The sequence below is a fragment of the Salmo salar genome, chromosome ssa01 (genome assembly GCF_905237065.1).
Source record: "Salmo salar chromosome ssa01, Ssal_v3.1, whole genome shotgun sequence".
In the NCBI taxonomy this organism is placed as follows: Eukaryota; Metazoa; Chordata; class Actinopteri; order Salmoniformes; family Salmonidae; genus Salmo; species Salmo salar.
Window position 1 is genome coordinate 163,309,198 of NC_059442.1, and position 18,173 is coordinate 163,327,370.

General features: G+C 42.5%; 1 protein-coding gene across 4 annotated transcripts; it reads right to left on the bottom strand.

Annotated features, from left to right (window-relative positions):
- Positions 1 to 389: 389 nt before the first annotated feature.
- On the bottom strand, positions 390 to 18,173 carry tex15 (testis expressed 15, meiosis and synapsis associated). Of its 4 annotated transcripts, none has more exons than XM_045693576.1 (9): positions 18,022 to 18,170; positions 14,896 to 15,634; positions 14,469 to 14,634; positions 13,216 to 13,453; positions 12,981 to 13,124; positions 8,248 to 8,398; positions 2,146 to 8,099; positions 1,933 to 1,979; positions 390 to 1,722 (listed from the first exon to the last, which is right to left on the bottom strand). In XM_045693576.1, the coding sequence occupies exons 2-9, from the start codon at positions 15,605 to 15,607 to the stop codon at positions 1,029 to 1,031; spliced, it is 8,106 nt and encodes a 2,701-aa protein (XP_045549532.1). In that variant the 5' UTR covers positions 15,608 to 15,634; positions 18,022 to 18,170; the 3' UTR covers positions 390 to 1,028. The 4 variants fall into 4 exon arrangements, with proteins under 4 accessions (XP_045549532.1, XP_045549530.1, XP_045549531.1 ...); XM_045693574.1 differs by having other exon boundaries at positions 1,933 to 1,982; XM_045693575.1 differs by lacking the exon at positions 18,022 to 18,170 and adding an exon at positions 15,915 to 16,222 and having other exon boundaries at positions 1,933 to 1,982.

Sequence of the window (18,173 nt, forward strand, 5' to 3'; positions counted from 1 at the left end):
TTTCTAAATAAATGATCTGGGCTCCCGAAAGGACTGAGCTCTATAATATATTCTGAGTTAGCCATTATTTAACAAGTATGGTCCGCAGAACTATTGAATCTGAGCAACCCTTTAACTGGAACATAATATGATGGGGACTGAGGGAGGAAATGGGTTGGAGTCATCTTTGTATGCATTTCTTTAATTGTTTTTGTAGCCCCCCCCCCAGAAAAAAAAATACAAAAATAAATAGAAAGTTGGTTAAAACAGTTACAAATTAGTTCAGATGACAGATAATTGCACCTTTCTAATGAATTATATTAAAAAGTTTTGTTTAACAACATATTTAACAAATATTACTTATTTTAAGGTTGGTGTTGCTGTGATGCACAAATGGCAGCCACATTTAATGGATTTGTACAAATATATTTTATTTGTCAGTAAACCTACACACAAAAAATAATTCTGCTGGGGAAATAGTTATTAAGGGTTAAGTTTGCCAATGTGACACTTGATTACAAAACAAAGCCTCAAGCAGTAGCCTAAACATGACAAGCACACAAAAATCCTGAGTAAAGCAAACAAGCTAATAACCAAAAGCGCTCTTTAAAATTCAACAAAACACTTAAATAATATTATTTACAATTCGATATTACAAAATAACAATATAATCCACTTTGAGGAATAAGTTAACAACACTTTATACAATTCATTTTGGTCAGAAAATAAGACTTTCAATCAGATATTGCTTATCAGCAATTGACAACGTGTTTGATATTATATACAAAAGAAATAGTTACAACAACAACAAAAAAGTACAACAAACACGAAACAAATTAAATTAACTTAAAATAGTGAATTCAACATGAAATAAATTAACTCAAATCCTTTTGTTTCCAACTCCCCGTTGAGTTCCTTATTTTTTGACGGATATTTGTTTCCTGATCCAGTTCAGTATTTAAACACGGAAACACCAGCACTTCCTTATTTTCTAAAGGTCCTTATTTGCTTTATAAACCTGTTCCATAAAAGTTGATAAAGAAGCAGCACTACTCTACATAGGGAGGCAATCTCCCTCTGTTGTCAAGAGTTGCTGTGGATAATTCAGGATTGGCAGTGGAATAGGTCTGACCATTCAGGAGGAAAAATGGGTAATTTATAGGAAGGGGCTCACATATGGGAGGGAAATTATTTGTAGTGGTAGCGAGAGCTGGGAGGGAGTGCAGAGATTGTTGTGCTGTATTTCCTGCTGGTACAGATGGAGGAGAAGAAGGCAGACTAGACCAGGAAGACAGATTAGTTTGCTCTAAGAGGACAGGCTCCCCGATGGGGGGATGACCATTGTCCCCAACACCAATCCACAGAGGATGCATTGGCCTCAGATCACTTCCTGTGATGTTCTGGGGGTTATGGGGAATCCAGCTCATGGCCCACTGTTGCCTCCCATCTGGTTTACTTCCCACCCCTCCCATTGAGGCAGGTAACTGGATCTGTGAGTTTGACGCTGTCCCATTTTTACTAGTCCTCAGACAGGCTCTGATTTCAGGGTATGTTGGCACGGGTCGGGATAAGGAAGATGCAGGGATATTCCTCTCCATGGCTTGCATATCATGTGACCTTTCACCCCAGTTTACTACCTGGCTCTTAAAAAGGTTTTCTTGGTGTGTCCAAGCCTGGAAATGGGCTGCAGGGTTGCTTGGGGCTTTGGCCCAGTGGTATACATCTGGGTTATCCCTGTTAGGGCTTGAGTTGGAGAGGAAAAACAAGTTAGATGATAGATGGTTATATTTTCCCTCCTCCAAACCATTATTTAGCAATCTTTAATATGGTAGGAATACATTACATATCAATTGCTACTGTGTTAATTCATGTTTTGCTTCTGATACACAAAGGAAATAACAGTGATCCCCTTCCTTGGTTTATTGACACAAACAAAAATTGTAATTTACTTACGATTTTGTGAGGTCTATTATCGGCAAAGACCCATGTTGAGGAAATTTCTTCTGGAAAATAAACCATACAGCAATAAAAGCACAGTCTAATTGATTTATTTTTACTAGTTTAAAAATCTCACCATGGGAAACATGTTACTGAAGGCAATTAAAATTATTTGATATCATATATGTGTAATTTCTACCCCCCAAAAATGGGAATATATCAACAAACCTCAGCACAGTGAGTGTTCTCCATAGGCGGCCTCCCCCGACTCCGACCTCTGAATCTCTGTGCTGAGGTCCCAGTCTTAACCATGAGCTGGGTCCTCTTTGACACACTTGTATGCAAAAGTGAGACACCAGATTCAGTCACCCCATAGACAATTTGTGGATTTGCTTTCTTGTATTTCACCTGCGGCTCATCTGACCCAGCCTGTTTCGTGTCCCTCCACACCAGCATCTTCGAAGTGTCATACAGGATGTGTTCCATGCCAAACCAAGACGTCTTGCTGACCATCGTGTTGCTGCAAGCTTTCAAATAGTAGATTTTCTCCTGAAGAAATCGGAACACCATGGCAAGGTGCTCAGCCTTTCCAACATCGAATCCGTCTTCTAATTTGTCTGCAGGAGTCTCTGTGAAAGTCGTCACAAGCCTCTGGACCCTCTGTAAACTTTCCACACTGTCGCCAAAATTGACCATGCAAGACAGTGGTACAGAGAGGAAGAAACTCTCTATGTCTGAGGGGTTTCGTAATGCAGCCTCAATCTCCAGCCTCTCTCTTTTGCTTTTGAGATACATGTAGTAAGACATTTCTGGGGCCCTTTTCAGCTGTTCATTCAATGTAGAGACAGCTAAATGGTACCTCTGCAATGCAATTGGGCCTTCGTTGATGAGGCTTTGTTGGAAAGATGAATATAAAGAGGACTGCTGCTGAAATCCCACCTTCCCTTTAAAGAGTTCCCCATACAGAGTGGGATCGTACCACAGCAGACTCCTAAATGTAGATTGTCCACTCAAAAATCGCATCTTGTTATCTACAAATTGCCAGGCCTCCATCATTATCTGCAGTTCCAGGAAAGAATTCAACGCCTCGTACTTCAGTTCCATTGGTACAGGAGGACGGTCCAGATATCGCTCTAAAATCTGATCTCTTGAGACGATAGTTCTATTGACCTCAACATTCTGTTTTTCCTCAAAGTTTAAGATGAAGTACTGCATCATGACTTTGCATTCAGTTCGCAACGTGCAAAGTTCAGCCAAGGAAGCTACTTTGTCTCCATGCTTTAGTGCATTTGAGATATCAGCCACACTGAAGTTTCTATGAAAAGTCTTAGTGTTCAACCTTACAATGTGGCTTGTTGGCTTCTGGTTGGTGTTTTCTTTTGTTTTACAAAATTCAGAATTCTCTGGTTCTATTTCTGCTAGTGCTTTGAGCATGATCATGTTGTTTGCATCAATAGTGCAATTTGGCTGTCTTTGCTGTTCTCTTGAGGCATCATTTTCTGCAATTGTAATCCTATGGTTAATGTCAGGCACACTTGTGGAGATTTCTGCTTCAGTTGTTTTCTTGTCCATAGGAGTTTGAGTGGACTTTTCAGGGACTTCCAACATGGAAGTACTATCAGGGCTAATGCAAGGAATGCTGTAATAATTTGTTTTGTTCCCTCGTGTTTTCTCCTTGTGTTCCTGTTCTTTACTATGAATCAGGTCATTGTCTGTGTTGATAATCGGAGTGCATATCTTTATTGGGAAAGGAATTGCATTAGGTCTCAGATTGCGCAACTCCACCCTGTCAAGGACAACCAGGTGAACTGGTTTCTCCTTATGGTCATTGACATTATTCTGGATAGTTTCACAAATCTGTGGCAAATTCGTTGCAGTTTCACAGAGTGTATCTGATGTCTTTGGCTCGGGTTTCCTAACTATGGACTCAAAATTTGTCAAGTAATCTCTTAATCTAGTGATTAGTTTCACTTCCTTGGAGGGTGTGTCTTCTTGTTCCAGTGAGTTGCAGTAATGTGTTCTATCTGATGTGTCTGCTTTTTCTGTCTCCATTTGACCATACTTGTGCTTCAACACCCGAGCTATCTCTTCCTGTGGTTTGGGTGTGCTTGAATTTAACTCACTGCCGCAAAGAATCTTGATGGCAGCATCTAAGGGAAACTCCATGTTCTCAGAAGCTGAAATGATCTCTTTAGCAGGCGCCATATGACTGTTGGCCTCTTCCACCTCTTTTATAGAGTGTGTATGAGCTTGTAATGCCTTTTCTTTCAGCAGATCCACCTCGTGTTTTTTAAACTCAGTTATTCCCTCATTGTCTTGACTTATAGCCATAATACTGGTGCATTTCGGTGGAGGTAATCTGTTCTGAGGGGAAGTGCAATTGCTCTGGGTTTCCTGAGATGTTTCTGTGTCATGTGGCTTGCCTTCATTGCAAGTTCTGCTTTTAGATAGATCCTTTGCTTCCTCAATGTGTTGAATGTCTTCCACAAAGTTGCTCGCGGTGCTCCCAGAAGTAGATTTTGAAGCCTCTTCATTGACTATTTCTATGGTCGACGAAGTTAAGGTTGTGTCAACAGCATCAGCTATCTGCTTTTCCTCGTTGATCTTTTCATTTCCATCTCTCATAGACATATTTGTTTCTAACTGTCTCTTTGGTGTCTTCAAATGTTTCTTCTCGAAACGATTACCTCTCTGACGTTTAGTATCATCTGACGTTGGGCTGGAAGTAATATACTTTGCAGGAGCATTGCACACGTTGCTTTGACTGTACATTCTGTTGTGATTGAATGTCCCCCAACGTTTTTTTCTCCTAAAATCTATTATCATCTTCAGGATAGTGCTTTTTTTTGATTTTATGGGAACTCGCGTTGAGGTCTTTAACACGTCTGACACAGAAATGTTGTGAGCTGCAACCTTTGATTTAAATTTAAAACATGATTTGCGTTTGTTCTCTCTGGCATTTCTTGTGACCTTATTGGGGAAAAGGGTTTTTCGTTTCAAGTTCCTGTTTTTGTGGGAAACATTCAAACAGTCTTTTTCCCTCTGCATAAATGGCATATGACCTGTAATGGCTTCATGGGTTGATCTTGATATTTCTGAGTATGGAATGTCAGTGGTGGATTTTTCAACGATCAATCTCTTCTTCAGTCTTGAATGTTGATGATTTCTCATTATCCTCACTGATGCATTTTCCTTCCCTTTGTATTTCTCTGCCATCATTTTGATTAATTTGGCATTGCGGGCATGTGCTCTGTTGAAGGTGATGTAGTAGGTGGATGTTTTCAGAACACCGTCAATGGGTGTGTTTTCACTGATAATGTTGTTGTTGCTAAACTTGTCATTTTCCTGTACAGTTGGTGAGGCTTGAGTTCCTTGAGGACATTCTGACACTGAAAATCTCTTGGACAGAGAGGGTGATTCCGTGACAGCGGACAATTCTCTATCAGCATCTATTGTGATGCGAAGGTTACATCCCTCTCCGATGTCTACTTGGTTTGTGTTGCAGGACGGAAGGAGTGATTTATTGGTGTCCATAGGACTGTCTTTGCATTTTGGTTTAAGGTAATGTTTACCAGAAATTGAGTATGATCCATGCTGATTAGGTGAAAGAAAGAGCTCACTGAGTTGCAGCCTGTTATACAAGAAACTATAGACTGTATCTTTGGCTTTTGAATCATCAGCCTGACATTCCTCAGTATTATCAGCTAAGTCATCACAGGTAGAAAATGTATTGGATTCATTTAGTTGATGTTGGCCAATTCCATAACATTCTCTGTCTTCCTGCAAAAGCCTTTCATGATTTCGCCTTGACATGACTCCAGGACAGAAGGCTTTGACACTCATAACTTCCTCTGATGTTTCCGTACCACAAACCTCTTCACAAGCATCCATGATATCAGTTTGGCTCTCATAAATGACTGGACACCTTGGTTCTGAGGGATTTTCGTTCGCCATTGTGTCATCCACTGAACTTACAGCATTTGTTTTTTTTTTCTCTGCTAAGATTGGTTCACACTTCAGTTCTCTGCTCTGTCTGTTTCCCTCAGCGATTTCAGGTACAATGTTTAGATTTTTTTCATCTCTTACGGAATTTGGTTTGGAGCTTGCCTCTGTGTCCTGCCAGCTTTCAGAGGTTGCAGTTTGTTTGACAGTCTGGGGATGGAATGGAATCGGTGAGTCATTTTTCATTGCCATTTCATCTTGTGGTTCCACAGTAACTTTGTGCGCATCCTCTTTCGTTTCTGTGAGACATGTAGTGGTGGGTTCTGGGCTGCAAAGGTTCATGTCCTCTGGTTCCATATTGCCTGTGTTCCTCTCAAGTTGGAGGGCCACGTTTTCCTCCACAGCCCCACAGACAATTGATGGATTATGGGCTGAAATTTCTGGGATAGGTTTTAAATTCTGATCACCATTTGTGGTGTACTGGGGCAGATTATGTTGTCTCACCTGCTGGGGTAAGTATGCACTGCTGTCCTCATGAGTCTTTTGAGGACTGTTGCACATCTCCACTGAGTCTGTGCTGGACAAGCAACTTTTTATACTTCCTGGTTTACATAGCAGCCCAGGGTCGACTGTGGTGACCTTGTCATTTTGATTGAGTAGACACCTGGACTTCTGAAAATAGGTTGCATAAAAATTGGTTCTCTCTAATAATGTATTTTTCTCATCAAATGACAGATGTTGTAGAGAACCAATTTTTGCCTTCCTCTCCTCTTTGGTCAGATGAAAATATGGAGAATACTTCTGGAACTTCATTTTAAGCATTCTAGACGATGGATGATTCTCAGTTGTAGGTATTACAGAGGATGGAGCTGAAATATTCACCAAAGTAGGACAATCTATTGGTGTATCAGGCTGGCATGGATCATTCTTTTTTCCAGTTTCCATGAGATTTTTCTCCTGTTTTGGTACATTTTGGAGATTCTTATGCTCTGGCTTCACAGTCAATATGCAGACAGAGGTACCTGTTTGTTGACCGCTCTCTGACTCCATTGAAATCGATCTCTGCATGTTGTTAGTTTCTCGTGCCGACAATCTGGGATCCTTAATCACACGTGAAGAATAAACTATAGTAGAGACTGGTTCCAATGCACCTGTTGCAGATGTAGACTGTCGCCATAAGTTATCCTGGTCCGTGGACAGGGTGTTCGAAACTCGTTGACAAGACTGAACTTGGTTACCTAAGTGGGGTTTATTATGGTCAAATTGAGCTGTTCCAGCATGGCTTGGGATCTGTAAATGTATAGGGTCAGTAACCAGTCCATTGTCTTCCAAGAAGGTAATTGAACCAGTGAATGGTGGTGGTAAAGGAGCGGCCCAGGAACTAAAGGGTGGTGGGGGCTGGTCGCAGGGACTAAAGGGGGATGGAGACGGTGGGGGTTGGACACAGGAACTAAAAAGTGGTGGACGTTGGACACAGGAACTAAAAGGTGGTAGAAGTTGGACACAGGAACTAAAGGGTGATGGGGGCTGGACACAGGAACTAAAGGGTGATGGGGGCTGGACACAGGAACTAAAGGGTGATGGGGGCTGGACACAGGAACTAAAGGGTGATGGGGGCTGGACACAGGAACTAAAGGGTGATGGGGGCTGGACACAGGAACTAAAGGGTGATGGGGGCTGGACACAGGAACTAAAGGGTGATGGGGGCTGGACACAGGAACTAAAGGGTGATGGGGGCTGGACACAGGAACTAAAGGGTGATGGGGGCTGGACACAGGAACTAAAGGGTGATGGGGGCTGGACACAGGAACTAAAGGGTGATGGGGGCTGGACACAGGAACTAAAGGGTGATGGGGGCTGGACACAGGAACTAAAGGGTGATGGGGGCTGGACACAGGAACTAAAAGGTGTTGGAGGTTGGTTGCAGGGACTAATGGGCGGTGGGGACTGGTCGCAGGGACTAAAGGGCGGTGGAGGTGGTGGGGACTGGTCGCAGGGACTAAAGGGTGGTGGGGGTGGTGGGGGCTGGTCGCAGGGACTAATGTGTAGTGGAGGCGGTGGGGGTTGGTCACTTCCATTGTGATACAATTGGTTTGGGATTGATGTAATGTTTTGGAAGTTTGATCTGTATCCAGGCAATGGACTTTCAGTTGTCCCAAAATGTTTTAATGTCACAGTCGCATTCTGACCTCTACCCACTCTTTGAGCCACGGTGCAGGTTTCCAAACATGCCGCTGAATCTGGGAAAGATGAAACAAAATAATTATTAATACTACATAGCCTATAGTTTGCGTATATTAAATATAAAGCATGGATCATCAGCTGATGATGAATATGCTGGAATGAATCTAGTCATTTAAACACAATCTGGTTATTGTAATTCCATACCCTTTGTCTTTGGCCCCAGTTTTACAGATGGAACTGGAGTGCTAGTTGGAGAAGAATTTACAGAAGGAACCAATGAAATCATAGCATATGGCAAACATTGCCTTGGTCTCTGTTTTAGCTCCTGGTTTTCGTTGTAGTCAAACAGGAACACCTGTAAACAGAGAATGTGTCAAGTCGTAGTCATATGGTCACACATCAAGTCATGACTAAGAGCAGCTTTGTCTAAAGGAGTGAACTTTCAAATATATTTATATACTGTATATATACACACACACACATACACACACACACACAGAGACACAGAGTGTACAAAACATTAGGAACACCTGCTCTTTCCATGACATGTGTATCAAGAATGGTCCACCACCCAAAGGACATCCAGCCAACTTCACACAACTGTGGGAAGCATTGGAGTCAACATGGGCCAGCATCCCTGCTGAATGCTTTCGACAGGGGGTGCAACTCAATATTAGGAAGATATTCCTAATGATTTGTACTCGCACTCACATATACACTGCTCAAAAAAATAAAGGGAACACTTAAACAACACATCCTAGATCTGAATGAATGAAATAATCTTATTAAATACTTTTTTCTTTACATAGTTGAATGTGCTGACAACAAAATCACACAAAAATAATCAATGGAAATCCAATTTATCAACCCATGGAGGTCTGGATTTGGAGTCACACTCAAAATTAAAGTGGAAAACCACACTACAGGCTGATCCAACTTTGATGTAATGTCCTTAAAACAAGTCAAAATGAGGCTCAGTAGTGTGTGTGGCCTCCACGTGCCTGTATGACCTCCCTACAACGCCTGGGCATGCTCCTGATGAGGTGGCGGATGGTCTCCTGAGGGATCTCCTCCCAGACCTGGACTAAAGCATCCGCCAACTCCTGGACAGTCTGTGGTGCAACGTGGCGTTGGTGGATGGAGCGAGACATGATGTCCCAGATGTGCTCAATTGGATTCAGGTCTGGGGAACGGGCGGGCCAGTCCATAGCATCAATGCCTTCCTCTTGCAGGAACTGCTGACACACTCCAGCCACATGAGGTCTAGCATTGTCTTGCATTAGGAGGAACCCAGGGCAAACCGCACCAGCATATGGTCTCACAAGGGGTCTGAGGATCTCATCTCGGTACCTAATGGCAGTCAGGCTACCTCTGGCGAGCACATGGAGGGCTGTGCGGCCCCCCAAAGAAATGCCACCCCACACCATGACTGACCCACCGCCAAACCGGTCATGCTGGAGGATGTTGCAGGCAGCAGAACGTTCTCCACGGCGTCTCCAGACTCTGTCACGTCTGTCACATGCTCAGTGTGAACCTGCTTTCATCTGTGAAGAGCACAGGGCGCCAGTGGCGAATTTGCCAATCTTGGTGTTCTCTGGCAAATGCCAAACGTCCTGCACGGTGTTGGGCTGTGAGCACAACCCCCACCTGTGGACGTCGGGCCCTCATACCACCTTCATGGAGTCTGTTTCTGACCGTTTGAGCAGACACATGCACATTTGTGGCCTGCTGGAGGTCATTTTGCAGGGCTCTGGCAGTGCTCCTCCTGCTCCTCCTTGCACAAAGGCGGAGGTAGCGGTCCTGCTGCTGGGTTGTTGCCCTCCTACGGCCTCCTCCACGTCTCTGATGTACTGGCCTGTCTCCTGGTAGCGCCTCCATGCTCTGGACACTACTCTGACAGACACAGCAAACCTTCTTGCCACAGCTCGCATTGATGTGCCATCCTGGATGAGCTGCACTACCTGAGCCACTTGTGTGGGTTGTAGACTCCGTCTCATGCTACCACTAGAGTGAAAGCACCGCCAGCATTCAAAAGTGACCAAAACATCAGCCAGGAAGCATAGGAACTGAGAAGTGGTCTGTGGTCTCCACCTGCAGAACCACTCCTTTATTGGGGGTGTCTTGCTTATTGCCTATAATTTCCACCTGTTGTCTATTCCATTTGCACAACAGCATGTGAAATTTATTGTCAATCAGTGTTGCTTCCTAAGTGGACAGTTTGATTTCACAGAAGTGTGATTGACTTGGAGTTACATTGTGTTGTTTAACTGTTCCCTTTATTTTTTTGAGAAGTATATATATATATACATACAGTTCCTAATGTTTTGAAATCTGTCCTTATGTATATATATATATATATATATATATATAAAAGTTCCTAATGTTTTGTACACTCATATATAAGGACAGATTTCAAAACATTAGGAACTGTACATACATACATACATACATACATACATACATACATACATACATACATACATACATACATACATACATACATACATACATACATACATACATACATACATACATACATACATACATACATACATACATACATACATACAGTACCAGTCAAAAGTTTGGCAACACCTACTCCTTCAATGGTTTTTCTTTATTTTTACTATTTCCTACATTGTAGAATAATAGTGAAGACATCAGAACTATGAAATAATACATATGGAATCATGTAGTAACAAAAAAAGTGTTAAAAAAAATCTAAATATATTTTAGATTTGAGATCCTTCAAAGAAGCCACCCTTTGCTTTGATGACAGTTTTGCAAACTCTTGGCATTCTCCTGGTAGTCACCTGGAATGTATTTCAATGAACAGGTGTGCCTTGTTAAAAGTTAATTTGTGGAATTTCTTTCCTTCTTAATGCGTTTGAGCCAATCAGTTGTGTTGTGACAAGGTATGGGTGGTATACAGAAGATAGCCCTATTTGGTAAAAGACCAAGTCCATATTATGGCAAGAACATCTCAAATAAGCAAGAACACCATCCCCACCGTCAAACATGGAGGTGGAAACATTATGCTTTGGGGGTGTTTTTCTGCTAAGGGGACAGGACAACTTCACCGCATCAAAGGGACGATGGATGGGGCCATGTACCGTCAAATCTTGGGTGAGATCCTCCTTCCCTCAGCCAGGGCATTGAAAATGGATCGTGGATGGGTATTCCAGCATGACAATGACCCAAAACACACGGCCAAGGCAACAAAGGAGTGGCTCAAGAAGAAGCACATTAAGGTCCTGGAGTGGCCTAGCCAGTCTCCAGACCTTCATCCCATAGAAAATCTGTGGAGGGAGCTAAAGGTTCGAGTTGCCAAACGTCAGCCTCGAAACCTTAATGACTTGGAGAAGATCTGCAAAGAGAAGTGGGACAAAATCCCTCCTGAGATGTGTGCAAACCTGGTAGCCAACTACAAGAAACGTCTGACCTCTGTGATTACCAACAAGGGTTTTGCCACCAAGTACTAAGTCATGTTTTGCAGAGGGGTCAAATACTTATTTCCCTCATTAAAATGCAAATTATTTTATAAAATTTTTGACATGTGTTTTTCTGGATTTTTTTGTTGTTATTCTGTCTCTCACTGTTCAAATAAACCTACCATTAAAATTATAGACTGATCATTTCTTTGTCAGTGGGCAAACGTACAAAATCAGCAGGGGATCAAATACTTTTTTCCCCTCACTGTATATATGTGTGTATTTACACTACATGACCAAAAGTGTGTGGACACCTGCTCATCGAACATCTCATTCCAAAATCATGGGCATTAATATGGAGTTGGTCCTCCCTTTGCACTATAACATCCTCCACTCTTCTGGGAAGGCTTTCCACTAGATGTTGGAACATTGCTGTGGGGACTTGTTTCCATTCAGCCACAAGAGCATTAGTGAGGTCAGGCACTGATGTTGGGTGATTAGGCCTGGCTCGCAGTCGACGTTCCAATTCCTCCCAAAGGTGTTCGATGGGGTTGAGGTCAGGGCTCTGTGCAGGCCAGTCAAGTTCTTCCACATCCATCTCGACAAACCATTTCTGTATGGACCTCGCTTTCTGCATGGGGCCATTGTCATGCTGAAACAGGAAAGGGCCTTCCCCAAAAGCTCAGAATCATCTAGAATGTCATTGTATGCTGTAGCGTTAAGATTTCCCTGCACTGGAACTAAGGGGCCTAGCCTGAACCATGAAAAACAGCCCCAGACCATTATTCCTCCTCCACCAAACTTTACAGTTGGCACTATGCATTCGGGCAGGTAGCGTTCTCCTGGCATCCGCCAAACCCATATTCGTCCGTCGGACTGCCAGATGGAGAAGCGTGATTCATCACTCCAAAGAACGCGTTTCCACTGCTCCAGAGTCCAATGGCGGCAAGCTTTACCCCACTCTGGCCGATGCTTGGCATTGCGCATGGTGATCTTAGGCTTGTGTGCGGCTGCTCGGCCATGGAAACCCATTTCAGGAAGCGCCCGACGAACAGTTCTTGTGCTGACGTTGCTTCCAGAAGCAGTTTGGAACTCGGTTTTCAGGGTTGCAATCGAGGACAGACGATTTTTACACGCTTCACACTTCAGCACTTAGCGGTCCCGTTCTGTGAGCTTGTGCGGCCTACCACTTCACGGCTGAGGTCGTTCTACTGCCAATGTTTGTCTATGGAGATTGCTTGGCTGTGTATGCGAATTTATACAACTGTCAGCAACGGGTGTCGCTGAAATAGCCAAATCCTCTAATTTGAAGGGATGTCCACATACTTCTGAATGTATAGTGTATATTATATGAAAGATAGAGAATGACAGTGGGGAAAGATAGACAGAGGTTGTGTCAAAGGGCAGCAAGTGGGATTTGAACTAATGCAGACACCGTAGATATGTGTGCTGGAGGCTGCGGCATTTACCACTAGACCAGCCAGGCCACGAAATGTGCAAACTTACCGACGAGCTCAAAACTTGCAGAGACAAGCTGTCCCTCGGTACAGCGGGGTCTTTGGACACGTGACAATCGTAATTCACCGTTGGATCATGTGTGCTGTTCCTTCCATAACATGGAGGTACTTTTTTCACCTTGCCAAAGAGAACCTATGGGAAAAAAAAGCAAAAACGTATGTTTTACTTGATTAATGAATAGACATAATAACAATTATCATATTGACGACTATTACCATCTAACCTTGAAAATGATGAGGATTTTTCCAGCAGGGGTGTTTCCGCTGATATTTTTCAGGGCCACATCAGCGTGCCTGTGCAAATAGACTCCATATGAAGGGTTTCCCAGAGAGTGTTGATCCGAGTTCTCAACCTTCAGTCCGTGTTGATACATTTGCTTAGCTTTTTGGTCAGAGGTGACTAAAAAACAGAACCTCTCCTCCATTTCTCTGACGTGTCTATCCTTTAAACGCATTTCAGATCTGAGAAATAGGAACATGAAAGCAAATGACTGGTCGACAGGGTTAGATGTATCACACACTGTTCTGAAATTAAATATAACACCAACTCTACTTATATTAGTGATTCCGTCATTAGGCAATTTAGAGATGCTGCAAAGTAGGCATAAAAAGATAATTGGTAAAACATAGAAATTATGAATGTGCAATTTCCACACACAGGCATACTCAACTTCAAAGAGAACACTTGATAGGGGATAACAACACCCTCTTTACTTGATAGGGGATAACAACACCCTCTTTACTTGATAGGGGATAACAACACACTCTTTACTTGATAGGGGATAACAACACACTCTTTACTTGATAGGGGATAACAACACCCTCTTTACTTGATAGGGGATAACAACACCCTCTTTACTTGATAGGGGATAACAACACCCTCTTTACTTGATAGGGGATAACAACACCCTCTTTACTTGATAGGGGATAACAACACCCTCTTTACTTGATAGGGGATAACAACACCCTCTTTACTTGATAGGGGATAACAACACCCTCTTTACTTGATAGGGGATAACAACACCCTCTTTACTTGATAGGGGATAACAACACCCTCTTTACTTGATAGGGGATAACAACACCCTCTTTACTTGATAGGGGATAACAACACCCTCTTTACTTGATAGGGGATAACAACACCCTCTTTACTTGATAGGGGATAACAACACCCTCTTTACTTGATAGGGGATAACAACACCCTCTTTACTTGATAGGGGATAACAACACCCTCTTTAGAGGATGATAACAAAGCAATATAACAGGATATTAGATAGTCAGATGTTGGAAACCATATGTTTGATACCATTCCATTGATTCGATTCTAGCCATTATTATGAGCCTTCCTCTCCTCAGCAGCTTCCACTGATGTACATGTTCATATCATGTTTCAGTACAGAGTTGTATATGCATATAGCACATGCATGCAGTTCTTGTGAAGATATGCACTAACGCCATTGAACAACATGTTGATTGTCACCTTTTTTCAGAGAACTCTCGCAGAAGCTCCTCGTTGTGTATTAGCGTGACATCATCCCACTGCCAGCTGAGGGATATCTCCTTGCCCATGTCCAATCGGGACTCATTCAGAGTTGTCTGTATCAGACTATAGTCCCTGCTCTCTTTGAGGCAGACATCCAAAAGAGCTGGTCAAAAAGAGATGCATACGGACAGGATACAATGTAATTCAACCATCCAACAAAAATAAATGGCAAAACACTCTGAACTTTCATTCACAAATCAATAGTTTTAGCATTATTGTTATTGTTGATAATAAATTGAATTTATATCACACTTTTTCAGGTGCTAAAAGCATTGTAGGGAGTGGCACTGACATTGAGCTATCAGATTATATTATTCAGATTATATTGACATGGGTTCTGAAAGTGATTATATGTTTCTCATACCTTTTCCATCTCCCCTCTTCCTCCTGGGAATGGTGAAATTCCTCAGGGGCGGAGCTCCTATTGCCTGGGAAGAGCTCACGGTTTGAGCTCCTATTGCCTGGGAAGAGCTCAGGGTCGGAGTTCCTATTGCCTGGGAAGAGCTCAGGGTCAGAGGTCCTATTGCCTGGGAAGAGCTCAGGGTCAGAGGTCCTATTGCCTGGGAAGAGCTCAGGGTCGGAGTTCCTATTGCCTGGGAAGAGCTCAGGGTCAGAGGTCCTATTGCCTGGGAAGAGCTCAGGGTCAGAGGTCCTATTGCCTGGGAAGAGCTCAGGGTCAGAGGTCCTATTGCCTGGGAAGAGCTCAGGGTCGGAGTTCCTATTGCCTGGGAAGAGCTCAGGGTCGGAGTTCCTATTGCCTGGGAAGAGCTCAGGGTCGGAGTTCCTATTGCCTGGGAAGAGCTCAGGGTCGGAGTTCCTATTGCCTGGGAAGAGCTCAGGGTCAGAGGTCCTATTGCCTGGGAAGAGCTCAGGGTCGGAGTTCCTATTGCCTGGGAAGAGCTCAGGGTCGGAGTTCCTATTGCCTGGGAAGAGCTCAGGGTCGGAGTTCCTATTGCCTGGGAAGAGCTCAGGGTCGGAGTTCCTATTGCCTGTGAAGTGCTCAGGGTTGGAGTTCCTATTGCCTGGGAAGAGCGGGGTGGAAGTGCCATCTCTCTCTTGCTACCGAGTGTCTCCATGGTGCTGGCCTAATCCAGAACATCACCCTGTTAAAAGTCCACACATCAGATCACAGCCAAGAGGACCGAACAACTTCTTCTTACTACAAAAACTGTTAAACACCATTTTGTATTTTCTCAATCTGGAATGCTGTCATGGCATGTTTTTGTATGAGGCACACTTCCCCATTTCTGAGTAATATGAGAACTTGATTGTGCAAGCATTCAACAAAAAAATCCAGCAGCAACTACCAATCAGTATGTTGTTAAGTCAGCCTTCTTCCCCATTTCCAAACAAAGATTGGTGCCAATGCTCAGGTATACTTACGGTTTGCATATCCAATCGTGTTTAGTGGTGGTATTTACCCTCATTCATCGAGATATAGTATACTGTAATGATTTACAAAGTACTGGATTCACGCAGAATAACAAGGAGCCCGAAACGGCAATCTTATCTCTCAGATTGTTCGATGATCTACCTTAGCTCACGCAAATCATTCGTTTTTCTTCCTTGTCGAGGGCAAAGTTACTGGCACATGCTTGAGCGGATCAGAATCTGAATGTAAATATGTGTAGTTCTAATATCTCACCCGGTCTCAATAATGTCAGGGTCTACCCATTCCTGGAACATGTATGGTGTATCCAAAGTCACTGTGTTGTCTCAGTTGACCTTTAACCTTCCCTTCTGATAAGTCTTTCAGCCCCCATTTGCTTGTTTTAACATCATGTGACCCACGTGACAATATACAGACAAGTATTTGGCGCAAAACAGATTCAACTTGACAGTTTCAACTTGAGGCCAAAGGTTGTACAACACTGTCTATAACTGTGGAAATAAGCCAAATTAGTTAATACAGACAGATCGTAAACTACACTTACAGAAAAACCACATGACTTAACACAAGTGCAAAATCACATGCTTTCACATGAAATTTCACACTTGAAGTCATGTGAAAACGTGTTTTTGGAACACTTCATATGATTTCACATGTTGCTTTAAATGTTGTTATCACATTACCTTCACATAAAATCACATGAAAACATGTTTTTTGGAACACTTCACATGTGTTCAAGTGAAATTCATGTGGTTTTTCCGTAAGGGTATACTTGCTTTAAAGTCAAATCAAAGGTTTGCTTCTATGTATTGAGCAACAATCTGCTATGACCCAAATCTGCTCCAAAACCTGTTGAAAAAATATCTCTGGAAATGGAACAGTGATATCGACCTGTGTGTGAGCCTTCTCAAATAGCCTCTGATCCAAGGAACCACTCAAAAACAGAAATCACTAAAAAAAAAAATCTGCAGTCTTTAGAGACTGTTACCTTTTAATTAGATATTATAACCAAAGAAAACAATTCTCCCAAAAATATGAAGAAGTAGGTAATCCAGTCAAAACAGACATCCAACACTAAAATGAAGAAGTAAGCAGTCTTTTTTTTTTACTGGAAATGTCGAAAGTGAGCTCAGCCTCACAGGACTGGTTCCATGTGTATGAAACAAGTACTGCACAGACTGTTCTTTGACCATCAGACGGCAAACAAGTTTGATGGCAAACAAGTTTAACAGTTTTTTTCTTTTTTTTACACTTGTTCTTCCTGAATACCTTTTGACCATGAACTGTGAGCCATGAATTCCAACAGCTTCATCTATGAGGCTGGTTGAAAATGGCATGAAACTGTGTCACCCAGACTACCCACACTATCTTTATTGACCCTTTTTCACTAACTCTTTTGATTCATCACTGCTTTTACTGTTTATCTGGTGCTACTGTTATCTACTGCTGCTACTATTATCTATGCCGTTGCCTAGTCACTTTATCCCTACCTATACATCTACCTCAATTACCTCATACACCAGCACATCAACTCGGTACTGGTACCGTGTATATAGCCAAGTTATCGTTACTCATCGTGTGTTTATTATTATTTCTCTCTGCATTGTTGGGAAGGGCCGTAAGCATTTCACTGTTAGTCAACATCAATTGTTTACGTAGCATAATACAAATACAACTTGATATGAAATTACTTGGAAGGAATAGGCACGACTCTCGCTTCACAATTAAAAACCTGATGTTTTGTTTTCTGATTCATGTTTTAAACACTCGTTTTATGTTTTAAACTTGAGTTACAAAATAAAACATCACGTTTTGAGTGAGCGTCGTGCCTTTTCCTTCCAAATGCTCTAATTTTTGATTGCACCCTGTCACATGTTGGTTAAGCACCTCTCCATAAATCATAAATCACCCATCTCAAGACAATCTGTAGACCTGTACTTATACTGACTGCAGAGTGTGCTTCAGTAAAACGGTGACCTTTTTGTTAGACCATCATACATCATGTTTAATCTTTTAATGAAGATACACTAAAGATGGAAAAAAAGCTATACAAAATAAGCAGGAAATGACTGAAACAGTGAATACATGCTGTTCTCTTACCATACTCAGAATTGTGGATAAAAATCTTCAAGCTTGTCTCAGATGCATTTGTCACTCAAATGTGAGTGTCATACAATTTGTACTTGCAATTGAAGGGGACACTCAGCAAAGGGTTGCTGCAGGAGGAAATGGCTTGACCTCAAAGTCACATG

Coding starts and splice junctions, on each gene's coding strand:
- tex15 (XM_045693574.1), bottom strand. CDS start 15,607: ATGGAGACACTCGGTAGCAAGAGAGAGATGGCACTTCCACCCCGCTCT. Junction 14,635..14,895: donor GAAGAGGGGAGATGGAAAAG/GTATGAGAAACA, acceptor CTTTTTGACCAG/CTCTTTTGGATGTCTGCCTC. Junction 1,983..2,145: donor AGAACACTCACTGTGCTGAG/GTTTGTTGATAT, acceptor TTTATTTTCCAG/AAGAAATTTCCTCAACATGG.